At 43.7% G+C, this 23,422-nt stretch overlaps 1 protein-coding gene across 1 annotated transcript in view; it reads right to left on the bottom strand.

The window, feature by feature from the left end:
- Positions 1-2,854: 2,854 nt before the first annotated feature.
- LEF1 (lymphoid enhancer-binding factor 1) overlaps positions 2,855-23,422 on the bottom strand; it is a gene marked incomplete at both ends in the record, with an annotated part of 50,115 nt that continues 29,547 nt past the window's right edge. Inside the window, 6 exons of the mRNA XM_009870663.1 lie at positions 2,855-2,962; positions 5,576-5,738; positions 6,477-6,599; positions 8,429-8,512; positions 10,764-10,854; positions 14,208-14,340. Coding sequence (XP_009868965.1) covers positions 2,855-2,962; positions 5,576-5,738; positions 6,477-6,599; positions 8,429-8,512; positions 10,764-10,854; positions 14,208-14,340 — 702 coding nt within the window. The remainder of the gene's footprint in view (positions 2,963-5,575; positions 5,739-6,476; positions 6,600-8,428; positions 8,513-10,763; positions 10,855-14,207; positions 14,341-23,422) is intronic.

Raw genomic sequence — 23,422 nt, 5'->3', positions numbered from 1 at the left:
ATATATTTTATATATTATATTCACATATTTATACTTTTTAAGCCTTCAAGCCAGGATAGGCTCTAACAGATGAGCTCCAGCAAACCTTGGTGCAGTCACTGTAAGCAGGACTGCAACCACTGTCCATCCTTCTGCCCCTCAGCCAGAGGCTACCCCACTCAGCACAGCTGGCAGCCACCAATGCATGTCCCGGCGTAGACTGTGCCACACACGGTGGCCACAAACTGGAAGGGTTGAGGTGGATGGATGTGTCTTTCCATGAGCTAGCTCTGCAAGGCATCAGGATGGACAGCAGGTGATGTGCGGAACTGCATCAAACCAGTGCAGCACTCACTGACAGACAGCAAGTGAGGACTCCAAATACAGGCTATGGTGAAGCTATGGCAGATGAATTTAAGTAGCCGCCAGTCTGCCCAAGTCAGCCTGGGCCTGCCTGACTCTTAAGCTCCTGTCCTTATTTATCCTGAGGCTGGCAATAAGGCTTCCAAAGATGGGACCAAGTCTAGAAGCTGGAAAGCAGATTTCCAGGGCTCTGGGAAACTTACAGCAATATGCTTTACCACTTAGGTACCAAGGCATTCGTTCTTTACAGAGGAAAGTGCATTAGCACAGATGTTAACATGGAAAAATCATGGGAGGAAAATTACAGGTTTTTTTCTCTATGGCAGACTGACTTCAAGTGCTAAAACATAGTGCATCTACGAGATACCAGAAGTGGAAGAACAGAAGGAAAAGGCTAGGCTGAAAAATACTTGTCAGCATTCCCAGATGAGGTGGTTTCCGACAACTCCAGCACACACAGACACTATCACATTATGAAAACACTAGGCTTCTTATGACTATCACACAACTTTGCAGGATTATTTTGGGTGTCAGTAATAAAAACATAATAAAAAGCACACATATTGTCAACAGCTGAATAGAAGTGCTTAATGTTTTCTTGAAATTTCTGAAATCCTGAATAATCAGGCAAAGCAAAATAGAAGAATCAAAACCAAGCATTACTCATTTTTAATTGTAATTCAGCCACCTGAAACAGAAGAGCCACCCCTAAGTCACTTCCAGCTCTTAAAATACTGCATTACTATTTGTGCTTAATGAATATAATTTCATTTTTTGACTGCTCAAGTTAGAAAAAAAAGAAGAGAAAAAAGAAGAAGAAAAAAAAATGACGTATACCTGAAAAAGTTTCAGTGATAAACTGTGATCTACTATGATCACCTTCTCACCACCACTGCAACAAACGTTTGCATTCCTGGAGAGGCGGAGAGGAGGGCTGCAAGAAGAAGCTGGCAGAGCTCTCCATTGTAACATACAGGATCAGAGTATGGCAGAGCTATACTTCCCCACAGGATGTAGGTTGGAAGCACATCAAAGAGACAATTCATACGTGCCACCTTACACACTTCGAATGTCTATTAAGGCATTTAAGAAACCACAGGTCTACTGCTTGTGCCGTATATGGCAGTCGGCTGTGGCAAAACCCAACAGGTTCTCAGACTCGACATGACCAAGCATCACAGGACAATCTTGAAGGCTGATGCCCAGTAAGCATGAGCTGACACGGCTCCAAAGTAGTTTGATTTTCCAGCAAGTAAGTTCAAGACAACTGAAATCCCCTTGTTTTCGGGGAGCATATCACCAAGGCCCTGTTTGTTCCCAGGTGTATTTCAAGACAGCTCTATTTACAGTCTGGTTACTGGAAATAAACCCTATCTGCTTAAGGTCATGACAGCTCATCTGCTAGAAAAGATGTCAGTGTAAAACAAGCAGAAACAAGCTGCTAAGGCTTACAGCAGTGTCCATGCTTACGAAACTGGACATGAAGGTCAGCAAGACCAAGGCATTTGCTTCAGAGATGATCACGTGGTTTCTGTGTCGATGCCTTCCATGCCAAAGATGTTCCTAAGAGACTCCAGCTTACAATGAAAATTTTGATAAAGCTGAACTGTAGCTGTGCTAGATTGGAAATGTTGGGTACTTCTGCAGTTTCTGTTAACAATGTATTTGGGTACCTCAGTCTTTAATATCCACAAAACATCACCAAACTAGAGAAATACTACTGTCCACCTAATGCCGATGTAAAACTGAGCCAGATATAGCACATACACTTCTCATCACAGCAAATAATGCCTCAGCTTATGGGAGGATGGAAAGGAACCCGGATTTCAGGCTCGGATCAGTCTCTCAGAATTGCAGCTTGTGAGTTTCCTAACATATGACTACACTGACCGCTCACTGTAAGCACAATAGTAGAATTGTGCAGTGCATATGTGCAACGTGCTATTAACACTTGTTTGATATTGAATTATAAAACAAGAGTAAGTATAAGAAAACTTCTTAGCTACATCAAGTGGTAGAAAAGCACAATCTGTCACAAAGTTTACTTTAAAAAATTTTGCAGGCTTTATTTCAGAGATGGACCATTCTGAATTATGTTCTGATAAAGTTCAGTCTGCATTAAGACTGCTGGGCTTTCAGTTCTCTCAAAAGAGAAACACCTCTTTTTTTGCTCAGGTCTAAAGAAGATTTCTGGACTGCATGTGATCGAATAGAAAATTATGGAAAATCCACAGCTGTACAATAGAACATAAGCTTCCAGCTAGTACCAACTGCTGTCTTAGGAAAAAAACTTTCCATGTTAATTTTTTCCCCTTAAAAACTGTGACCTCCATAAGAAGCATCTCAACAACAATAACAAAATCTCAAGTTTTCTGGATGCTTGAAGTGCAAACAAATATATGACCATCCCTCCATCCAGAACTTTCTACAGGTTAAAAGAGAAAAGGAAAGAAAAAAAAATATTACATAAAGGAAGATAATTTTTTATAAAGCCTTCAAGTAAGCGACTTACATAGTTGTCTCTTGCAGACCAGCCTGGATAAAGCTGCATGTGTAGCTGCCTTTCTTTACGAGCTAGTTCATAATATTTTGCTTGTTCTTCACGGGAGAGAGCATGCCACTGCAAACAAAATAAACACAGTATTAGACTAGGAAATAACTCATACCTAGGCAACAGATGACATGAGCAAGTGTTTTTGTGACTTTGATTCAGTCCTTCCCCACTGCAAAAATGAAATTCATTAGCAATTACAAGCACCATGTTTATTAACCAACTTTCAGGCATTTGTCAGCTCTGCAACTGCCAAGTGCGTTGAGGAAGACAAAAATTGCTTATGGAAAAAGAGCTCACCAAATAATCTGCTCACAGAAACATACTCTCCCAAAACGACTTAAAAAACAGAAAAAAACCACCTCCTCAAAATCCCAATTAAAAAAAAAAAACACAAAACCCCCCACCCTTTAACTTCTGACACAACAGGAAGGTTTTGTGTTCCTTTTAAAGGGCAGTCAGCTTCCCACCACAGAAGGATTTGCTGTCTTGGTTTTAAGCAGCAGCTACACACAGTTCTTCAATGCCAACACAGAGTGCTTTCTGGGCACTGGCAGGTTCCTGTTCCAAGATCAACCTTTTAAGTACTGAGCTTCAGGTTCCTTGCTTTCAGATTTCATCTTGTTGTAACAGAAGAAAATGGAATCAGCAAAAAGTTTTTAAGATACAGAAACCACAGGACTGTAGTCTTTCAAATTACACAAGTTGAACTCTGTAGCCAAGTAGGTATAAACTACCTGCTCTTATGTACTTAAAAAAGCAAAACAAAAACATCCTCACAACCTGTGTATTTGAAAAGACACCAGCTACATCAGTATCTAATAATTTTGTTCTTGTGAAGCACCAATCAAAGACCTGAACCAAAAAGAGTAGCATCAGGTTCCACTGCTGCAGCAGCGTGTCTTCTTGTTTGGCTTTGACAACAGGCATGGGGAGTCAGGGGAGCAGAACTCTTTTTTTTCTTTAAAAAAAAAACCAGACATGAAATCATTAAGACACTCATGCAAGAATAATTTACAGAACTAGGATTTCAGATCAGATCAACTTTGTAGGATTTAACGTGTCGTTTTGTTACATGTCACAAGATGTGAACTGAAGGGTTTGTCTGTCTTGACTTGGCAAGTCCAATGTGTGAGTAAGACCACAGCAGTTCAGCCTGTTTGCAACTTTCAAACTCCACACGTGCATTCCAAAACTGGAAGGTAGTGAACGGGATGCCGTAGCATCAGAGAACTCAGCAGCAGCACGCAAAGCGTCCGCTCTTGAGAACAGAGGTGGTTCCTGTCCTGGAGCGGCACAGGATGTAGTAAAGAGTGTCCAGGATGACTGAACACAAAACATTCAGTAATAATTAATCTCCATGTAATTATATTGGATAACTCATGTGTTGTTTGCACCATGGTAAAAGTGGAATTTGAGGTACTTTCACAGAGAACAGTAACTTGAAAGGAGGAGCCCAAGCTGTGGAAAAAGCAGACAATGGGGCACTGAGGCTTGATTCACTGCCAAAATGGAGACAAGCAAGCCACTGCCCTCCTTCAGACCATGAAAAGGACAACATACCAAGCAGCTAAGATCGACTACTGAGGGAGGGAAAATGGAAACATAGTTTTAGAGACTTGCATGAAAGCACAGAAAAGGGAAGCACTGAGATGTCCTTTAAGAGGAGGTAACAAGAACATCAGAGAGAGCAAAAGACTGCAGAAACTGGGACAAGCACCAGTGGGTTCCTGCTCTGTTTGAGGTGGTGGGAGCAGGAGAAGCCTTCAGATTGTAACAGAGAAGGTGCAGTAAAGGTCATGTACAGACTTCCCAGTTAAAAGCACAGGGTTTTCAGGCAGCTGCAGTGCCTCTCAGTATTAACTTAGTGATCAAGAAGAGAGTTTCACTGATCAAGGGAATTTGAGCAGTCCCTACTCAAACTCAGGTTGATATAGAAGGCAACCCTTTTCTCAATTCTGGGGCAAATGGTCAAATTGGCTTTTACCTCTGCTACTTTCCTGTGGAAGAACACTGACAGCGAACATGAAGTTTGTAGTTGTGGACTGGTCTGCCTTTTTTTTTTTTTTTTGAGCATGGAGAGAACAAAACATACCCATAATGCCAAAGAAGTAAATGGCTCTCAGAAAGGCTCTGAATGTGTACCAGGATCATCAGTACTCAGCTGATGACTTTAGATATTTAAAACCTGACTGGACAAGTCCCTGAGCAATCTGATGTAACTGGACCTGCTTTGGGCAGGTGTTGGACTAAACGACCTCCACAGGTTCCTACACAATTTTACAACTGGAACATGTTATATTCACTTTTGAGTTCCATCTCCACTGACATCCACTGTTTATCTTTGAATGATCCCCCCTTGCTCTGATGGACGCCAGCCTAAGGGAGGACCCAAAAGGATCTGAATGCTCCTTCCACGTGTGAATGAGGATATTTTGTGCCTGAGGTGCTGGCAGCATGACATGAGTGGGACAGACACCAATTTGCTGATGTTGCTAATGCTGAGAAAAGAAAATCAAGATATTGCTTTTATTTTTAGTTGCATATTTTATCTTCTATAGCTAATTTGATAGTTGCACATTAGTTAGCACCTCAAGCAGAAAGTGAGCCATCACACCCAACTAGAGGGAAACACAGACAAATTAGCAGCACACGTGAGTACACCCCCCGCCCTGTACATACCCTTCTGCCAAGAATCTGGTTGATAGCTGCGCTTTCTTTCAGAGTACACTCTGCTACAACGTTCGCTCTCATTTCTTTCATGTACAACATGAAAGCATTCAGAGGTTTCTTAATATGAGGTCTTTTTGGCTCTTGTTCTTTTCTCTGTTCGTGCTGAGGCTTCCTAAAACGTGGTGGGGAAAAGGGAAAGGAGAAGAAGAAAAAGCATCCATTTACCTTCAGCCTAAAAAACCCCAACCTAATGGAAAATTACCAACCTGTGGTTACAGTGGTATTTAAATAGTAAGAATGAGAATTTCAGTGGTCATGTCCCACCCACTTTCATATCTTTTCAGAGAATCGACTTAACTTAATACTCTGGGAGGATGCTGGGTTGACATGCTCTAGCAAATAGCATTTGATCCATGAATTCACTCCAAATTCATCACTTGCCTCAACTCCCGTTTTGAAAGGCTATTCCTAGGACCCTAAAAGACCACTGCTACAGGAAGGAGGATAGCTCCTCATCCACTTCTTTCTTAGGCCTTTTGCCTTGGAGAACTAAGCAATAAGGTTGCTTTTTGCTACTGAATTTTGCAGCTAGGACCTTCTCCAGCAGAAGTTTGTGAGTTCTTACTCAAGCAGCATTTACAGGCAGACAGGTCCACGAATATGTCCTAATCAAGATGACTGTTGCCAATAGCTAAAAAGTGCTGGACTGGAATGAAAAATTAATTCATGTCTCATTACTCTTCCCAAACAGTAGCCAACATCTGCTTTTTAGTTATAGTTGAAGAGTCAAAATTCAAAGAGGTCATGAAAGGCTTCTTTTTAAAAAAACCCACTTCCTTGACTCTTCTTCAGATAGAGTTCATTCTCAAACATTTCTAGATTAAGGGCTAGTGCAGAAAGGCAGACTCACACATGCATTAGCTCACTGTCGTTGTGCGGATGTTCTTGTTTTACTTGAGGTGTTACAATAGCTGGGTGAGGGATTCCAGTTGTGTGAGGGCCTGGAGGACCAGGAATCATGTGATGTGAAAACCTAGAAGAGAAAACAAAGGAAGGTCTGTAACCTTACTGAAGACAGGCATCAAGCATGTATGACAGCAGTGGGATGCCCCAAGAATGCAAATGCTACGGAGCTTGCAATGGAAGACAGTTCTTTAAGAGTGCATGAAAAATATTTGGCTAAGATTTGTGCATTCCAGCCCATTTATTCAAGAAAAACAAACACACAAATCAGTCAACATTTTGGTTGTAAAGAAATTATTTTATTACCTTTCAGGCAAACAGCAATGCACACAAGAAACATTTAATGGTTGCACTGTTGCACTGACTAGCAATAAAAATACACATTTCTTAACCAAAAAAATGTATTTCCACACCAAGATATAAACATTCTTAAAATATCCACCACCAGCCAATGCAAAGGAGGGAACTGCCATGCAGAAACAAAATAAAAGAAGAGGAGTCTTTTCAAGAAGGTCCTGATGGTTCTCTAAGGAATCTCTTAGGTTTCAAAGTACTTAAGCTAAAAGATCACACCACATAAACTCACTATCCTTCCTTCAAATGCTTCAAAATAAATATTTAAATCTCTGAATCCTGGAAGAAGGGGGGGAAAAAGAGGAAAAAACCCTTTTGTCCTAAATAAACCTTCCCTGCATTTTTACAAGAAGGAAAATGGAAAAGAACACCAAAGTACCACTAACTCAATCATCCCACCCTACTAACCTAGATCATCCTCAAGGGTAGCTGAGACAGATCTTGGAAGTGCTGAGCACTGCAAGCTCAAGCGCAGCAGAAAACCTGCATGCTATTTTGAACTGGTGGACAGCACCATTAACATCAAAAGCAAGCTCATGCTCCAAAGGTTTGCTAAATGAGTGCTGGTTAAGGAATCGCATCCAACCTCTCCTTTCCATTCCCCAGTTCCCTTGCCCTTTTCCTTCATGCCATCAAAACAAAGCAAACACAAAGCCCTGTAACAAAATCAAGTTATTTTATTACAGAGAAAGAATGGGTTTTCTTCCTTATCTCCATGAGAGGCACAGGCTTATCATTCCCCTGTAAAGAAGTGAAGGGACAGTGATAATCGGCAGAAGCCCACACAAACAGAGACAAGAGGACCCAACACTTATCAAGCAGCCTGTCCCCAGGCCAGAGGATACATCTTCTACAGGCCACACAATAAAAACCAACCCAAGAATGGTATATTGCAACCTTGTGTACACCAAGTACAGGATGCAGAAGCTGTCTTTAGAACGCCAAAGCAGAGGACAGGAGTTCTGGAGTGTGTCACTGCCAAGTCTCAATTAGCATTGCTTGCTTGCACTTAGACATGAAGACACAGCGCCTGATTCACACACCAGTACAAATAAACTGTGCTGGCATCCCTTGCCGTTAGTGGCTTTGTGAGTGCTTTTGTGAGCAAGTTTCCACACAGAATGGCACCTAAATGATTCAAGCCTAATTACCAACAACTTTGAAATTAGAGCAAGAGAACGCAGACTAGAGTGACAATCCACCTGGCTGCATACTTTCGTGAGCAAAACCCAAGGATGCACACTATATGTTGCATCTAGAAATGAACTAACAACTCATTTCAGATGAAACAGCTTGTTTAATTGTTGACAATTCGACGGTGCTCCTTATTGCAGTACTTCAGAGACTGCCAAGAAAATGCTGAATGAGACCAGTGTGGGATCCAGGCAAACTGTACATACACAAATATGTTAAATAAAAATGTACGCATAAAGTTTTAGCTGACTGAAAAGCAAGCAAAGGCAGACCAAGATGCAAGCAGAAGAGCAACTTGCCCTCTAATGCCAGCAGTTACTCCCCAGTCAGTCATTCACCTCCTACACCTACCTGGACATGGAAGGGTCGACTGAGAGTGAGGATGGATAGGGCTGCCTGAATCCACTCGAGATGGGATATACAGGCTGACCTTGCCTGAGGTCACAGAAGAAAGGAACCCATCAATCATACGGTATGGTATCCAATAGTTACTCTAGAGTTACAAGCACTTGATGGGAACTCAGTAGTACTTACAAATAGTAATAGGTAAAACTTTCGAGAGTTCCACTGTATTCAAAGCTATCAAATATTTGAATGCCCCTGGACTTTCTCCCTTGCTATTGAAAGACTCCTGTCTAGGTTTCCGCTGGGGAGGAAAGCAAAACAACCAGCCTTCCTCCCGCAAAGCACATGTGTACGCACACACAAATGTGCATGCACGCAGACTCCTCTATCTCTATCCCTCTCTCATCTAGTTTTAAAAGCACCGGAATCAGATTTGGATAACTAGCTCTTAGGAAAGAGGCATTTTATTCAAAATAGTTCTACTATAGTTCAGCACAAGAACATCAGACTGCAAATTATCAAAGCTAGGAAACCTTTTGAACAGTTTTATTAAGTCTTTGAAAAATTAGGACTCTCTGCATTTGCATCTTCTGTAATGAGGTACAAGTGGCTAACTTTTCTAAGAAAGTTTTTTTGATTAAAAAAAACGCATCCACCTAAAAGCCCACAGCAACACAAGTCCATCTTAACTACTTAAAGTTCAAGTTTTGTAGTAAGAGAAGCTTGTGTGAAATTCTTATCTGCTTTATACTCCCACATATATGGAATATTTTGCCACCAGTCTGTCATTTGGACTCACTAGTTTTTATCATGATCACTACATTCTGGTTACTTTCAGTTAGCAACGATTCAGGTTGCGACTATGGTTACCATCCTGAAGTAGCATGCTGTGGTACTGCAACCAAATACCAGTTCAGCCCAAATACCTGAACCAGCCCAGAAAGATTCACCGCACACATTGATCCTATTCAAACAATTACTTGTTGACTGGCAGATCAGCTTTCAGAGGGGAGGAAAAAAGGGATATTGGCCATTGTAAGGATCAAGATACAGGTTTGACGCTTGGAGTACATTACTGGAAATGAGCAGTGGTCACAGGGAAGGGAGAAAAAAAAAAAAAAAACCAAACAAAAAAGGTGGAGGAAGTCTCAACAGTGCTACCACACAGATGGCAGCTGGAAGGCATACAGCATAGGGGACAGCTGGGTATGTCCCACTGTCAGTGAGTGCTGCTGAGCATATTCCTAGGCCTTATAAGATCAAACCTTGTCTCTCCTCTTCTTCCTCCTTTCCCTTCTCCCTCCCCCCAGCCTCTGCGTTGAGAAGCCTTTCGGAAGAAATGATTGACCACATGTGGAAAACACATGCCAGGAACTGCCTAGTGGTGCTGGATATGGGGAGTCAGCTGAGCAGTAACCAACCGGGAAGAGAGGGGTTGGAAAATAACTTAAAAAAATAGAGAGTCAAATACTTCCATATTTTTGTTTGGTATCTGATAATAATTTCTTCCAAAAAGGCATGTGGCACTTCCTGAAAGATCTGCCAGCAATACATCATTTCACCACTTTCTGCTCTCTGCTTTCTCTGTCTGTTGTCATTAGGATTGTGTTTCCCTCCCATAGACACATTAAAAAAATAAAAAACCTGCATCACTCCTGTGCAGGTACAGACTACTCAAGATAGAGATTTTTAAAGCCAAGTTTCCTTATTCTGTGCTCCGACAGAACTGAGGGCAAGTACCTATCTACTCCAAGGAGACATGGGGCATTCTGTCAAATCAATTACTCTGAAAATATCATGTGTTTCCTCCAAAAAGAAAATGACACCCTCAGTGTCAGAGAGAGATCCTGAGAGTGCTAGCATTAGCAAAAGTATCAAAAACTCCCAATGACAGAGGCTTCTCTCCATACAGAAACTGCAAAAAAAAGGAAACTACAAAAGTTTGTTTTCCATTTGGGTGCAGTTTCAAGATTTCCACATACACACTTCAAAGTTCCTTCTTACCTCTCCTCAGTAATTGCAATTTTGTTTATTAAAAATTTACATTTAATTCCTTGAGAACTGTTTTCTGCTATCTTTCCAAATGCCAAGAGCCACAAATCTGAGCCATAAGAAATATATAGACTTCAAAGTGAAATCTACACACTTCAATTTCTATACGTGTTCAAAAACCAGGTTCAATTCATTTCAAAGATTGTAATTTTTTGATCTTTTTGACTAAAATAACGTAGTAATTTCTCACTGCAGTGACATTCCCATTTTGTAAATTCTGCAATTGATTCAACAACAGTGAATGGTGTGAACATGCACCTTTGTCTGAAAAGAAGCTAAAAGATCTTACCAGCCAAGAGGTGGTGTTATCTGTCCAACCCCCCCTGGAGACAAGGGATAGAAGGTGGGAAGATCAGGAGCTGGAGGATGCCTGGACATGCCTGTTAAAGAGCACAGAAGAATGAATGATTTTCCCCTCAAAATACTACACACGTAAGCTACGGTTCACAGCTAACACGGCCAATGCTATGGCCAATGCTACAATGGAACTAGTGCTCTGGATAAGAAATAACCACCTTCTCAGTGTTGAAAGCAAAAGGCTACCCATGCCACATTAAAAATAATAAATAACTTGTGCATGATATCACAATTCAAAGGGAAATACTGGGGAAAAAAAACAAAGTGGAAGGAGAAGATAAATGTATGGATCTGCGCAAGCTTAGAACTCCTGTAAAGCACGTTAGGCAATACTGTCCTCTCAATGGTTTCACCAAACCCGAAAAGATCCCAAGGACCTCTTCTAACACAGCATGAAACAAGAGGCAAATAAACCGTTGTCAAAGAGGCAGCACAGCAGAGCTATTAGATTAGGTAAATTGCTACTTGTACATTTTTGCGGGTTCCCTTATGGATTCACAGATTTTGGAAACTTGCTACCACAGAGGATCAGTGGTTAATTAAGAATAATTTTCAGGCCTGTAATGGTCACACTTGATATGATTCATTTGGCTTCCAATTGTCACTCCAGCTCCAACTAAGCTCTTCATCAAGTTGACTCCTGTGGGCTCCAAGGTCAATTTGTTTTGCATTTGTAGTATTTCATGGAAAAATAAGAGTCCCATCAGGAATGATCCATCAGCTCACATTCCCCAGAACACAGAGTCCTACAACTGCAAGAATCACCTCAAGATTAAAGCTAATCCTTGTCCCAAAAGGGTCTGTGGTCTCCATTCTTCACCTAAACCTTATGCCCCCAGGAGACACGGAATTACAGTTGCAGAGGCCACAAAGACATCGGTTTATTTAAATGTGTTTGGGAAAGAGGGGGCTGAAGCAGAAGGAATTGTTAAGTCTACTTCACATGTTAAATCAGCTGCTTTAAAAGGGTATTAAATATTCATGTGGTGACACTCCAAAGGTCCAAGACTGAGTGTGTGCTACCTTGAGACTTGGTCTATAGATTGATGGTACTGATTTATTCCCCTCCCCTGCCAGTTTGTATTTAAATCTTCTGAATTTAATTACAAGATTTGAAGAATATCTTTCAGGACTGTGTACAGGAAAGGATGGAAGACAAGTCTGGTGGTGTTACTGTCTCAGTAAAGCTGAATTCTCAGACTTGGGACCACAACCTCAGTGAGAATCAGATTTCTGGTCAGTTGTCTTTTCAAAAGAGCTCGCAGATGACAAGAGAGCGAATGCTTCATGTATCCCAGGGTTTTTATGTGCTCTTTCAGAGCAGTTTACAAAGGAAAAACACAAAAGTGAAAAACAAGCCCAGGATCTCATCTCTCTCATCACTGGTCATAGCTGATGCTCTTGTGAGTGATGACACACCATGCCCTGGCCAGACCAAGTTCTGAGCAAGGAGCTGGGCCACTTCTTCCCCAAAACCCATGGAGACAAGACTGCTCTCTCTACACTAACGCACAGTGCTTATCTCTAGTCCAAAACTTCTGGCCCCTTACAGGGAGCTGCCAGCTAACTAATGGCCAGCAGGAACACGCACAGCTATTGTATGGCCAGTACCCTCCAGAGTAAGTTTTTTCTCATGAGAGGGTTAAGAAAAAAATAAAATAAAAGGAAGGAAATAAGGGACTGCCTTTAGCAAGGTGGTAGTTGTGTCCCACAAAGTGCCTGGGGTGCAAGAAGCAGCGCTGCAGGCAAGCTGCTGCAGACCCCCTCATTGGGAGATTTTGGCAGGAGGAGGGCACTCTGGCATCAGGGCTGGGGCGCCAGGGCAGTGCCTTGTTCCAGACCCACAGTGGGAGGCGAGGACAGAAACAATGGTCGGAGGCGTTTGGCAAAGGACTTGAGGGAAACAAGAAAAAAAAACAAACCTCTTTTTGCAGCAACTGCATAGGCCACTTTGCTGGGGCTGCTCCCACACGCCAGCGGCACTGAGATGGGGAGTATAGAAAGACCACACACATCAGGGAGACCGTCACAGCCAAACCCATAAGTCTCCAGCCTGCCTTATCCATTCTCATCTTTGCCAGACGCTGAGCAAAGGGATCAAGAGCCTGTTCAGGAACGCTGGAGGGGCACAAGCTCTGTGCCAAAGAGCCCCTGGCCATTCCCTGGAAGAGCCCCTCATCAGGCTTGTGCTTGAGGATGGGAATGTGCACTGGTGGGGTGCACTGGGGCTGGGCAAGGGAGAGAGCAAGAAGAGGCAGAAGGGAGGATGTGCAGCAGAAACAACAAACCAGATGTCATTCAGTTTGGGTCTGATAGGAATACAAAAATAAAACAGGGGTAAAGGGAAAGAACTGGGACATAGGAGGGCAAACCCATCCTGCATTAAGTGAAAACGTCTTGAGCTCATGAACTGCAGCAGTGAGATGTCTTCCAGCCATCACAGACAGCTTGGGCAAGAGGTGAAAATCCTGTTCTCTCACCCGCAACACTTACCCAAACTCCAGCTTAGACCCATGCTGGCCAGAGTCAATTCTCTCCTTGCCGCCCCTCTAATGACCATCATGTACCCGTGTCAGCTCCTGTATCTCAGTACAGGCAAGAACATCCTTCCCAGCAAACTGGAAGTGCTGGCTGGGAGCTCTCGGCGCAGGCTGGGCTCAGCATTTCAGAGGCTGTGGGCGCTTCCCTAGGGGACCACAGAATGACCCAGAATGGGGCTGCTCTGATGCTCCCAGATGAGGATGGGGCTTTTTGTTTGTTTGTTTTAAGGAATGCCAGAGGTGCAGAAAAACACGATACCCACAACTCAGACACCTTGAAACAATGCTTTCTGCAGAAGGCAGCGGGGACAAGAAGGTTAAAACAATGTCATGTTTGCAAAACCTTAATTTGCTCAAAATTGTATTTTATGGGCTATGCTTCAGTTATGCCAACTGAAGGATGGAAGAATTCAGACAGCCAGAATACAAGAACAAAAAATACCATTTTGAGTAAATGGAAAAAGATAAGGTTTCAATAACACTGCTACTGAAGCACCCTTCTTCTGTTTTTGGGAAGGTGAAGGATGATTGCCATTCCCGCATCTGCGTGCTGGAAGCCTCGGGCACCACAGGGGATGGTGAGGTCTGGCTGCTGCTTATTGAGATTTTAAAAGATTTTGACGAGTAAAGCAAGCCCGAATTATCACATTAGAAAGAGCACGAAGATTTAAACAGCCAAGTTAAATATCAGCATCATGGCAGAATTACAGTCTCTGAAAGCAGGCATGCATGCCTGGAACCGTCCCTTTAAAATATTCCAAATAAAGCTCTATCAGCTGACTGGGGGCACCGGGACCGCTCTGCATCCCCACCATGCTGGGACAGGACGGGCTCACCTTGTTTGGAGCTGACGTCAGAGGGGATGTGAGATGGGTGCGACCCAGGGGAAAAGTGCTCATCGCTGTAGGTGATAAGAGGGGTGAGGGGGTGAACCGCATGAGAAGGCTGTACCACTGGCACCTTGTTTGACTGCAAGAGAAGAAAAAAAAAAATTAAAGTGTTAGCGAGGTGGGGCTTCTGCATTAAAAAGAAAAAAGATACTTCTGAAATGCAATTTTTTACGTATTTGTATTACTGAAGCAGAGGAATGGATGGACAGACATGACATCAGGGCTAGTGGATGGCACTCAGGTTTAGTGGCAGAATCAGCATCCTTGAAGAGGAAAGGTGTTTGGGAGACATAGACAGGTCAGGGAAGGGACTGCTGGAGACGCACAGGGCAGGAGAAGCACCTCACTGGGCAGGCAGGCCCCGGGCACCCAAAGGACAACAGAGCCAACAGCAGTACTGATGAAACCCTTTGGTTATGGGATCAGCACTAAAAAACCCCAAAGGTTTAAAATGTAGGTTTGCCACATCTCCAGGCCTAAGAGCAACATGAGCTTCATCGACTTCACTCCTCTACTGCTTTCCTGCATGGTCACAGCACAGTAGGCTTTTTGTCTTGGAATATTGCAAACTCTGGTTGAAATGTCTTGATCTATATGGCAAGTAACTGAAAAACCACCCTTAAAACCTGATTTCATACATAAGCAGTTGGTAGTGGCTTCTCAGAGGGATCAGTTCGGGAGGAGATGTGATGATCACCTGGGGATGGCTGGGATGCCTCTCAAAGCATCACGTCGAGGAAAAATGAAAGTGTTACAAACACCCAGGAGGATTCCGAAATGGGTGCTGTCAGATGGCATCCACGCAGGCCAAGACACACATTTCCCATCAGCACTTCCTGCAGAGGCACGGGGGAAGAGGCATTCGGCATGATGCCACCCAAAATCACCCTTTTGGACCAAGGCTGCAAGACAATGGGACTTGTCTGTTCTGGCGATGCTGCCGTATCAACGCTGCTTGAAACACAAGCTGCTCTTCCTGTGGTGGGACGAGCTGTAGTGAGGATGTCAGCATGTAAGAGGCACTCCTCATTTGTATCCCACCACTCTACCTTGTCCCTTAGCAAAAATAATTCCGGCACAAACAGGTTTTCAATAAAATTAAAATTAAAAAGGCCAAAAAAGCTGTCCTTCAGACAGAAACACTTGACAAAACTCATCAAAGACTGTTAAATACAAGGAATTTTAAAAAGTAATAAATTAAGAGCCCAATGAAATTAATTTTCTTCGAGTTCACTATTGAAATCTCAGCACAAACAGACATTCAGGTACAAACCCAGGATTTCACTGGACTTCTGGAAGCAGAAGGGTTATTAAATGGACAACTCCATTTATTGTTAAGGCCGGTAGGACTAGAGGAAAGGGAGCAAATGGGAACCAGTGCAGCATTCTCTGCTTGCCTTGTTTCCAGAGCACCACCTTAAGGAACTTGCATTAGCAGGCAGTATCTTCTTAATGTCTGACCTATCCCTCCAGTCATATAGCTCAGAATCTGGTGCCATGAATTTTTGCTAAATTATGCTATCCTTGCTCTCCTCTTAATTTTACGGTTTTCAACACAGATTTGCTTTCCTGTGGGAAAGAGATAAGAACCTGAGGATTTTAATTTAAGCTTTGGCCTTGTCTTATATTTTGCAAGATGGAGAGAGAAAGCAGCGCTAGTAGGTGTTTTAAAGCCAACAAGCATTAGGTCCATTTTTGTGACCAAATATTAAAAGCAATATGAATTCTCAATAATATCTATGAGTTGAGTTGTAAAGGGGACAGCTTATTCATCTTCCCTGTCCGTATAAATCCAACAAAAAACAGATGCCAACAAATTTCAGGCGATTTACAAATCAGGCCTCAGTCTTCAGCTACGAGACTTGCGGGGCAGCCCACCATTCAGCAATTACTTTATCAACAATAAACTGTGTATTACGAATAAAGATCAAGCAATAGATGTATTTAGGTCACACACATGCAGCTGCTAATCAGCATTAATTTCTCAAAATTTAGTAATTAACATTTTGTATTATACTGGATGTAATTGTCATGCACGCCCCTGGTATCAGGGTTACTTGCATTCATAAATCACCCATTTGTACTTTGAGCAAGCCAATCCCCACACTGCCTCGCTCTCCAGCATCCTGCAGATTTTATTTTATTTTCTAATTCTCAGCACCTTATCCCCTAAGCCCACGGCAGCGGCTTTCAACGGGCAAAGGAACCGTGAGAAGTCAGAAGAAAAGCAAACCGCTTGTCAGTGGGCTTAAAATTAACATATAAACGGGCTGTATCTCCATTAAGAGCATTTGAGGGTTTGCAGAGCCAGAAACTGGGGGAAAAAAAATTAACAACAAATAACGACAGTAATAAAAATCTTTCCGGCCTGCCTGCACCACACTGCTTTGGGAGGACCTAGGGAGCTCTGGCAGCCAAATCCTGCTAGGCACCCAGGTGTGCCACTGGATGGGAGGTTAGTGGCCACAGGCTGAGCTTCCTCATTCCCTGTGGTCCTACCACGATGGCCCCAATGACTGACTGGTTTAGGCCAGGCTGGATGGGATTTTGAGCAACCTGGTCTACTGGAAGCTGTCTTTCTGGAACTACATGATGTTTAAGGTGCCTTCCAACCCAAACCATTCTATGATGGGGAGAAAAACAGGGCAACATGTGCAAAACTAATGGTGCATACAGCTGCAGAAACACTTGAGTGAGTGACAGAGATCTGAACTCAGGGTCAATATGATGTCCGTGCAGGGGGAATTTGGTCCTCCGTGCCTCATTCAGCACCTGGCAACCAAGCCATCAACCACCACGGACCTTCTGGCATACCAGTGACATTGACATCTAATACAGGCATGGTTCACGGGACATCTTTTCTCCTCGACATAACCTTAAAAATTTCTGCACAATTCGTTCAGTCCACACCCTTTCAGTGAGACAATTAATTACCCATTGTCCTATATGAGGTTCTTCAATATTTCAGTACAGAAATTATACTTCATCTACCCAACAAAACACAGTATTTTGGTGAAATTTTACCTAAGCAGCTTCTAGAAACACAATAAAGCAGACGAGGATTTCCAAGACAATCTGAAGCGGATGTTTGTTGAAATGGTTCCTAATGCAGCTCTGTGCATGGTGTACTACCACACCACATCAGCTTAGTCTCCTTCATTAAACTCTGGGCCTAAGCTTCTTCACACAACCCGGAAAGCAAAGGGAATTGAACGCAGAGCCTAGCTCGAGATCTGCAATTTGGAAAAAATAAAAACTAAAAATGCGGACCTGTGGTTTACAAACATAATAATCTGCTGTTACGCTTTAAGGCACCTTGTTACGCATGTGTCATAACTGCTAATGTTCACAATGGGTTAACAGCAAAGGGATCACCCACAGCCTGGGGAGACCCCGCTCTACCCCATGGGACCCACCTCAAATGGACACTTGCTCATGAGTGACTAAACCTGAGTGACCTCTTTTTCTAAGGCCACTGGCCCACCAGGGCTCCACTCCCACTTTTCGGACATGCAGCACAACCTCAGGGGAGCACCCTTTGGGAACTGGCCTTGCACACAAGGGACCTCTCCCAGCCCTCCCCAGGGCACTTCTGCTGTTTGGACCTTTGCTCATCTGCTCAGCTGTATCTTTTACTTCTCCTCTGCACACAGTCAAGCTGAGGTGAGGCAGTGCAGGCAGGGGACAGTCCCCTGAAAGAACACCGACAGGGCGAACAGGCAGGGCTGGGAGAATATACATGTACTGGAAACAGCAGGAGCTGAATTATTTTGCCAGTTAGTGCCAGGATGAAGCTGCTATTCAGTTTTATGACTGACCTGAAAAAAATAAAACCAAAATACCTAATGAAAAGTTCGTGAAAAAAGGGTACAAGCTCGCAGGAAAGAAGACCCTGATCCAGCAGTAGGCATCACCCCAGCAGGTGCTCACCATGCACTGGAGACCGGTTTAATTATTGCCGTGTTAAAGTAATGCAGGAACAACGTCCCATGTCGGTACAAGAGCAAACATTTCCCTTGCAAACAGCAGTCATGATCAGCAAGTGATATGACTTGAACTGTACTCAGGCATCTTGGGCAGGGCAAAGACAGAGGAGCGGAGGAAGGTGAGGAAAAATCCCTTGGCCCCGGCATTGGCACAGCTGCTGCCAGGTGGCTGGGTAACCCCTGCAAGAGCTCTGCACCGGCAATGCCGTACCTGGATTTGCAGAGTTACTCACCGTTTTAAACACGCACCTGTCCTCTCATCCGACAAGTACGCTTTGAGACAGTTTAAATTAATCTCTGGTGAGTTGACGGTGAAATACTGCATCTCAGATTTGGATGGAATCCAGGAACTTTTCCTTTATTTTTGAAATGCTTCTGAAGAAAAGCAAGACTACCAGAGAAAAAACAAAACCCAAGCTCCTCCCAAAGAGCTAGCTATGCCTTCAGTGAAGGCCTGCACCTACAAGGTATCCTATATGCAACAAATGTGCAAAAACTATAAAAAGCCTGAGACAGCCATGGCAAAAATGCCTGTGGGTCAGCTCCAGGCAAGGCGGGTGGCTGGGAGCTCCAGCTGGAGCTGGGGACACCATTTGTTCCAGCTGCTACACAGAGAAAGATATTAAATTAACGACCCTTCAAAGGATGTGTGTCTAGAAAGGCAGTCGCAGACAGGCCGGGAGGTTTGCAGGGAACAGTGAGCAAGTTGGGCCCCTGCACACAAGACCCAAGAATCCCTGGGTCAACACCCAAAGAGGTGCTGGGTTGTTTGGTTTCTTTTCAATTTTCCTCTTCTCTTTAAAGACAAAGCTGCTTCTAAAAAGTCAAGAAAGCCTCCAGCCTGTCTACTTTTCTTCTGCTTTCAACGAGTTGTGTGTTTGGTACAGGCACTAGCAGATGGTCTTCCCAATTCAGTCTAAAATAAGCCAATTAAAAAAAACCAACACAACAAAACAACCACCGAAACTTAAGGACAAGAAACGCATGAATTCCCTTTTCTTCCTGAAAGAGAATGTCATTTCAAAAAAACATGGCTTCAAGTTTTTGACAGAGAATATTAAATTCAGGGGGATAACCACAACAGATAGCTCCTCCCCCCAAAAAGCAACCCCAAACCCTTCCACTATTGCTACTGCAGTACCTTGGAATACAAGGACGAATAACTTGTTTGAGGATTTGAGTAGACCTTGACCTGAAAAGACAAGTAAAATCCACGCCTTCTTTCAGCCTATTTAACTTCTCGTTTCTAGCAAACCCAGAAGACAGCAGTTTCAGTTGTCCTCTCAAAATAGCAATAGCATTTTAATGGCTAAACTAACTCTGCATTTATGCCTCTGCTGTCGAGCTGTTGCAATAAAAATGCAAGATCAAGAAGAATGTAGATTTGGAGCAATGTCAAAGTCAGGCCCATGTCCAGGACAAGCTTTAGCACAGGGAGACCAGAGGTGGAAGATGAGAACATATTTTGGCCAGAACTAGTTACCAATACGTGAAACAAGCTCGTCAGCAGCAGCAATAATTGCAATTACAATTTTCCACCTCCTTGGGACCTATTGGACAATCGCTTTCCATAGACAACTTAGCAGAGATGCAGCAAGTTCAATATATAGAGAGCTCAGATTACTCCTCTCCCCGGTCCCCAAACCATTTATTTAGAGCAAATAGTTTTATGACCAAAGCTAACCTCCTTGTGGGCTTTTGACAGCAGAGATCATTTTATGCTTAATTTTCAAAACGTTCTCCAATCCTTAGACAGTACAGTTGGAAAAATGACATGTCAGGTATTGGGATGGTGAATTTGTAATCTTACTTTTAGCCTCACCTGAAGCTAAAAGAACAGGGCTGGGAAAGCACGTTCACAGGAACACCCTGCTCAGAGGAAACAGGGGCTTAGGAATATTGTGATTTATGAAAGTCAAACAAAAAAAGGCGCAGTCTTTTACCCTGCTTCACAACTCAGCAACAGAGGCCATTTATCTCACTGACCTTTCATACTTGCAAACTGTGGGGGTGACACCCCAGGGCCTCACCACGGTAAGGAGACCAAGTGAAACGCTGCATTCACTCTGATGCAAAGCTTTGCAACTGCTACCACTTATTCAGAACAAAACTAGAATTGAAATTGCATGTTTCGGGGGGTAAACCAATGGCTTGCTGAGGTCAGAAAAATGCCTCCTGGTTCCCCTTTTCCTCCTATCCTGGGCTTCAGCACTTTGCCACATCTATTTAGTGCTGGGAGCCAGGGAAGAGGAGAGCAAGAAAGTTACTTTAATTGAGTCACTGAAAGCTTTCCCTGCACCCCAGGACATGTTGCACCAGAAGGCCACAGAGTCACAGCATCCCAGGAGATGGAGAGAAGTCGTCACCAGCACATCAGCAGGTGAACAAAGTACCCAGGATCTAGAGTTTCCCATAGTTATTCAGCAGCTGAAAAAGTTTGTGGCCATAAGGATCAGCAACTAAAGCAACAGAGCTGTCGGGGCTGGAAACACAGGCAGCACAGGGGGGTAGGCAAGAGCAGTGGTAGCAAACAGCTCTGCCTGAAGCAGATCCAGAGGGTCAGTGCACAAAAAAAAACTTCAGTACAACATCCAGGGGAGCATTGCAAAGAAAAGAGTAAATGCGATTTGATAAAGCCTGGGATAAGCATCTATCTAGACAGATTACAATCAGTAACTGGATTCAGGTTAATTGCGATGTTAGTGAGAAACCGCTGTGTTAAAGGCTTGTCTACATTCTTGTCTTTTTCCAACTTTTTTCTCCCCCTCCCCTCCAATCTTGGAAATGAATATAGCACAACTGTGATGGGGTTTTGCTGAAAAGTTGTAATAAACATTCAAATTTCCCTCAAGACAGCTTTAAAAACACGAGTGTTGAATCTCTGACAGAAACATGCTTTATTTCAAGTGTTCATTAAGCACTGCCATTAAGTAAGTGATTAAAGCACACCAAGTATTAAAATAGCTTGATTAGAAATCCCCTGTTATCTCCGTTTTCTTCTCTCCCGTGACTTCGTAATTTGTTTGTTCTTGCCTGCTCAGGAAGGCTGTCGGAAGACCTGGAGTGCTGGTGAAGCACACGGGGAGACAGGCAGGTCTTGCAAGGCTCCAATTGGGGGAGGACAACAAGCCCATTGCTATTCATGTACTGTAAGTTCACATATACACAGATTATATTTAGTCTTACACAGCCCATTAGTTTTAGAAATTTGTATTAACCACTGATAGGGCATTAAATAGCCAGCAAAGCCACATGCTTGCAGGGAAAGCTTTTGCTGTTAAAATATTTTGCAATGTTTTATTTCATTCTCCAAACTCAGCAGCACGTCCTCTCCAATGGTGATTAATTGCCAGTAAAAACTCCGCAATTTGCCAGACAGTGCCTGTTTTAAGCTCTGGTTCCCACATGACGGTCCTTTTAACTTTGCCTGTCCTGAACAGGAGTCGTCTTTTTGCTGATGTAAATACGTGTTCCAAGAAGCTCACACCCAACAAGCAGCAGCAACCTGCAGCATCAGATCACACACTCAACCCCAGCAGTCACGAAGCCCTCCCAAAACTCTGGCACTGGAAATACTCTTGATGATGACTCACCCCATGGGCCTCAGCTCCCCAGCCTTCACCCTGCGCAGCATCCCTACTTCTGCCTCGTGCATCCTTGTCACACACAAACCACTCCAGTCAGCCAAAAAGGCCTTTTCCCCCATTGTTTCCTGACCAGCCCACAGCCCTTACTGCCAAGGGGAATACAGGAACCACAATGTTTTAACAAGCTCAAACCTGAGCCTCTGAATTGCAGGGGTCTGGCTTATTAATTGCTTCGCCCATAAGGACCATTGCCCTAAACCAGCAGAGGAAGCCCACAGGACATCAGAGGAACCACTGCTCACATTCCCAGCCACTTGCCAGGGCAGGATCAGCAGGGGTGTGTTATGTGCCAGGAAGCCCAGGGGTTTGGGTTTGGGGGGAAAGATGCTGGAGCCCATCCCGATGTCTCCTTTTGTGTTATCTTCAGCTCTTTCCTGGGGACAAAGCAGCTCTGGTTTTTGTCACCAGAGCTGTCTGCTGACTTAAGACAAAGACACAAGCTTGTTTTGCTTGCCTCGAGGTTATCAGGATCCTTGCTCACAACAACTTTGACATCTTCTCTGGGGTACTCAGACGCACGAGCTAACATGCCTCTCCCAGGCAAAGGGATGCACTTGTGTCCAATTTTCAAACCAGGGACTGCACCCTCAAGCATCCTTTTAAATCAGGCATAAAAACTGCACAGGCAAGTGAAACATCATCCACTACATAAGCATACAAGTTCTCTGTAAAAGCGGGCAGTCCGACAGCAACCTCTGAAGCCCGGCATTCTTTTTTTTTTCTGGCAGACAACGTGCGTCACAGGATGGGATGACTTTTCCTCATCAGCCTCCTCACATCCCACAGGATACAAACCCATGCTCCTGGGGGAAACTGAGAAGAAAACTTGCCCTGCACCCTGGTGACAGGAAGATGCCCTTCAGCACTGCACACGTGGGGAATCAGAAGTGCTTGAAATAAGACTTCTCTTATATGTATTTATATTAAGGCTACGTTACAGCCTATTTAACACACATGCCATAACAAAGACCAGCAGAGGCCCAGAAGACTGAGAAATGGGTCAACTTCTCATTGAGCAGCAGTTTTTAAGATGCACTGAATAGAAACGTTCTTGATTAAGACAATGCGAGAGCATGATGTGCATTGGGAAGACATCTTAGCTCTGTCTCATAGAAATTAGGACAAGGGCTCAGATGCCTGTGCAAGCACTTGAAACACCTTTACATGTCCCAAATCTCTGTTCACCATGCCTAAATTTCCAATTTAGAGGTTCACTAGGCAGCAACAGCTGGCTTTGAGAAAAACAGAGATCAAGCTGTGCTGGCCACGTTTCCAAGTGCGACTGGCATATTTGGAAGTGCTCTTGGCCTCATCTACCTTCTGAAAACAAGGCAGGGTGAGGGGGGAAGACAAGATAGAAACAGATGTGAAGATGGAGAAGCGATGAATCTGGTATCGATGACTCCTTGGCTGGCCCTTGCTCCTGGCAAGCTCCTCTCTCCACTACACCATCACTGCTGAAAGGCTCCCGCAGGGAAACCACTGCCGAGGCCAACCCCCTCTGGCCCCAAAGAGACTGGACACGGTG

The sequence above is a fragment of the Apaloderma vittatum genome, unplaced genomic scaffold (genome assembly GCF_000703405.1).
Source record: "Apaloderma vittatum isolate BGI_N311 unplaced genomic scaffold, ASM70340v1 scaffold36325, whole genome shotgun sequence".
Taxonomy (NCBI): Eukaryota; Metazoa; Chordata; class Aves; order Trogoniformes; family Trogonidae; genus Apaloderma; species Apaloderma vittatum.
This window is presented reverse-complemented; position numbering and strand designations above follow the sequence as displayed.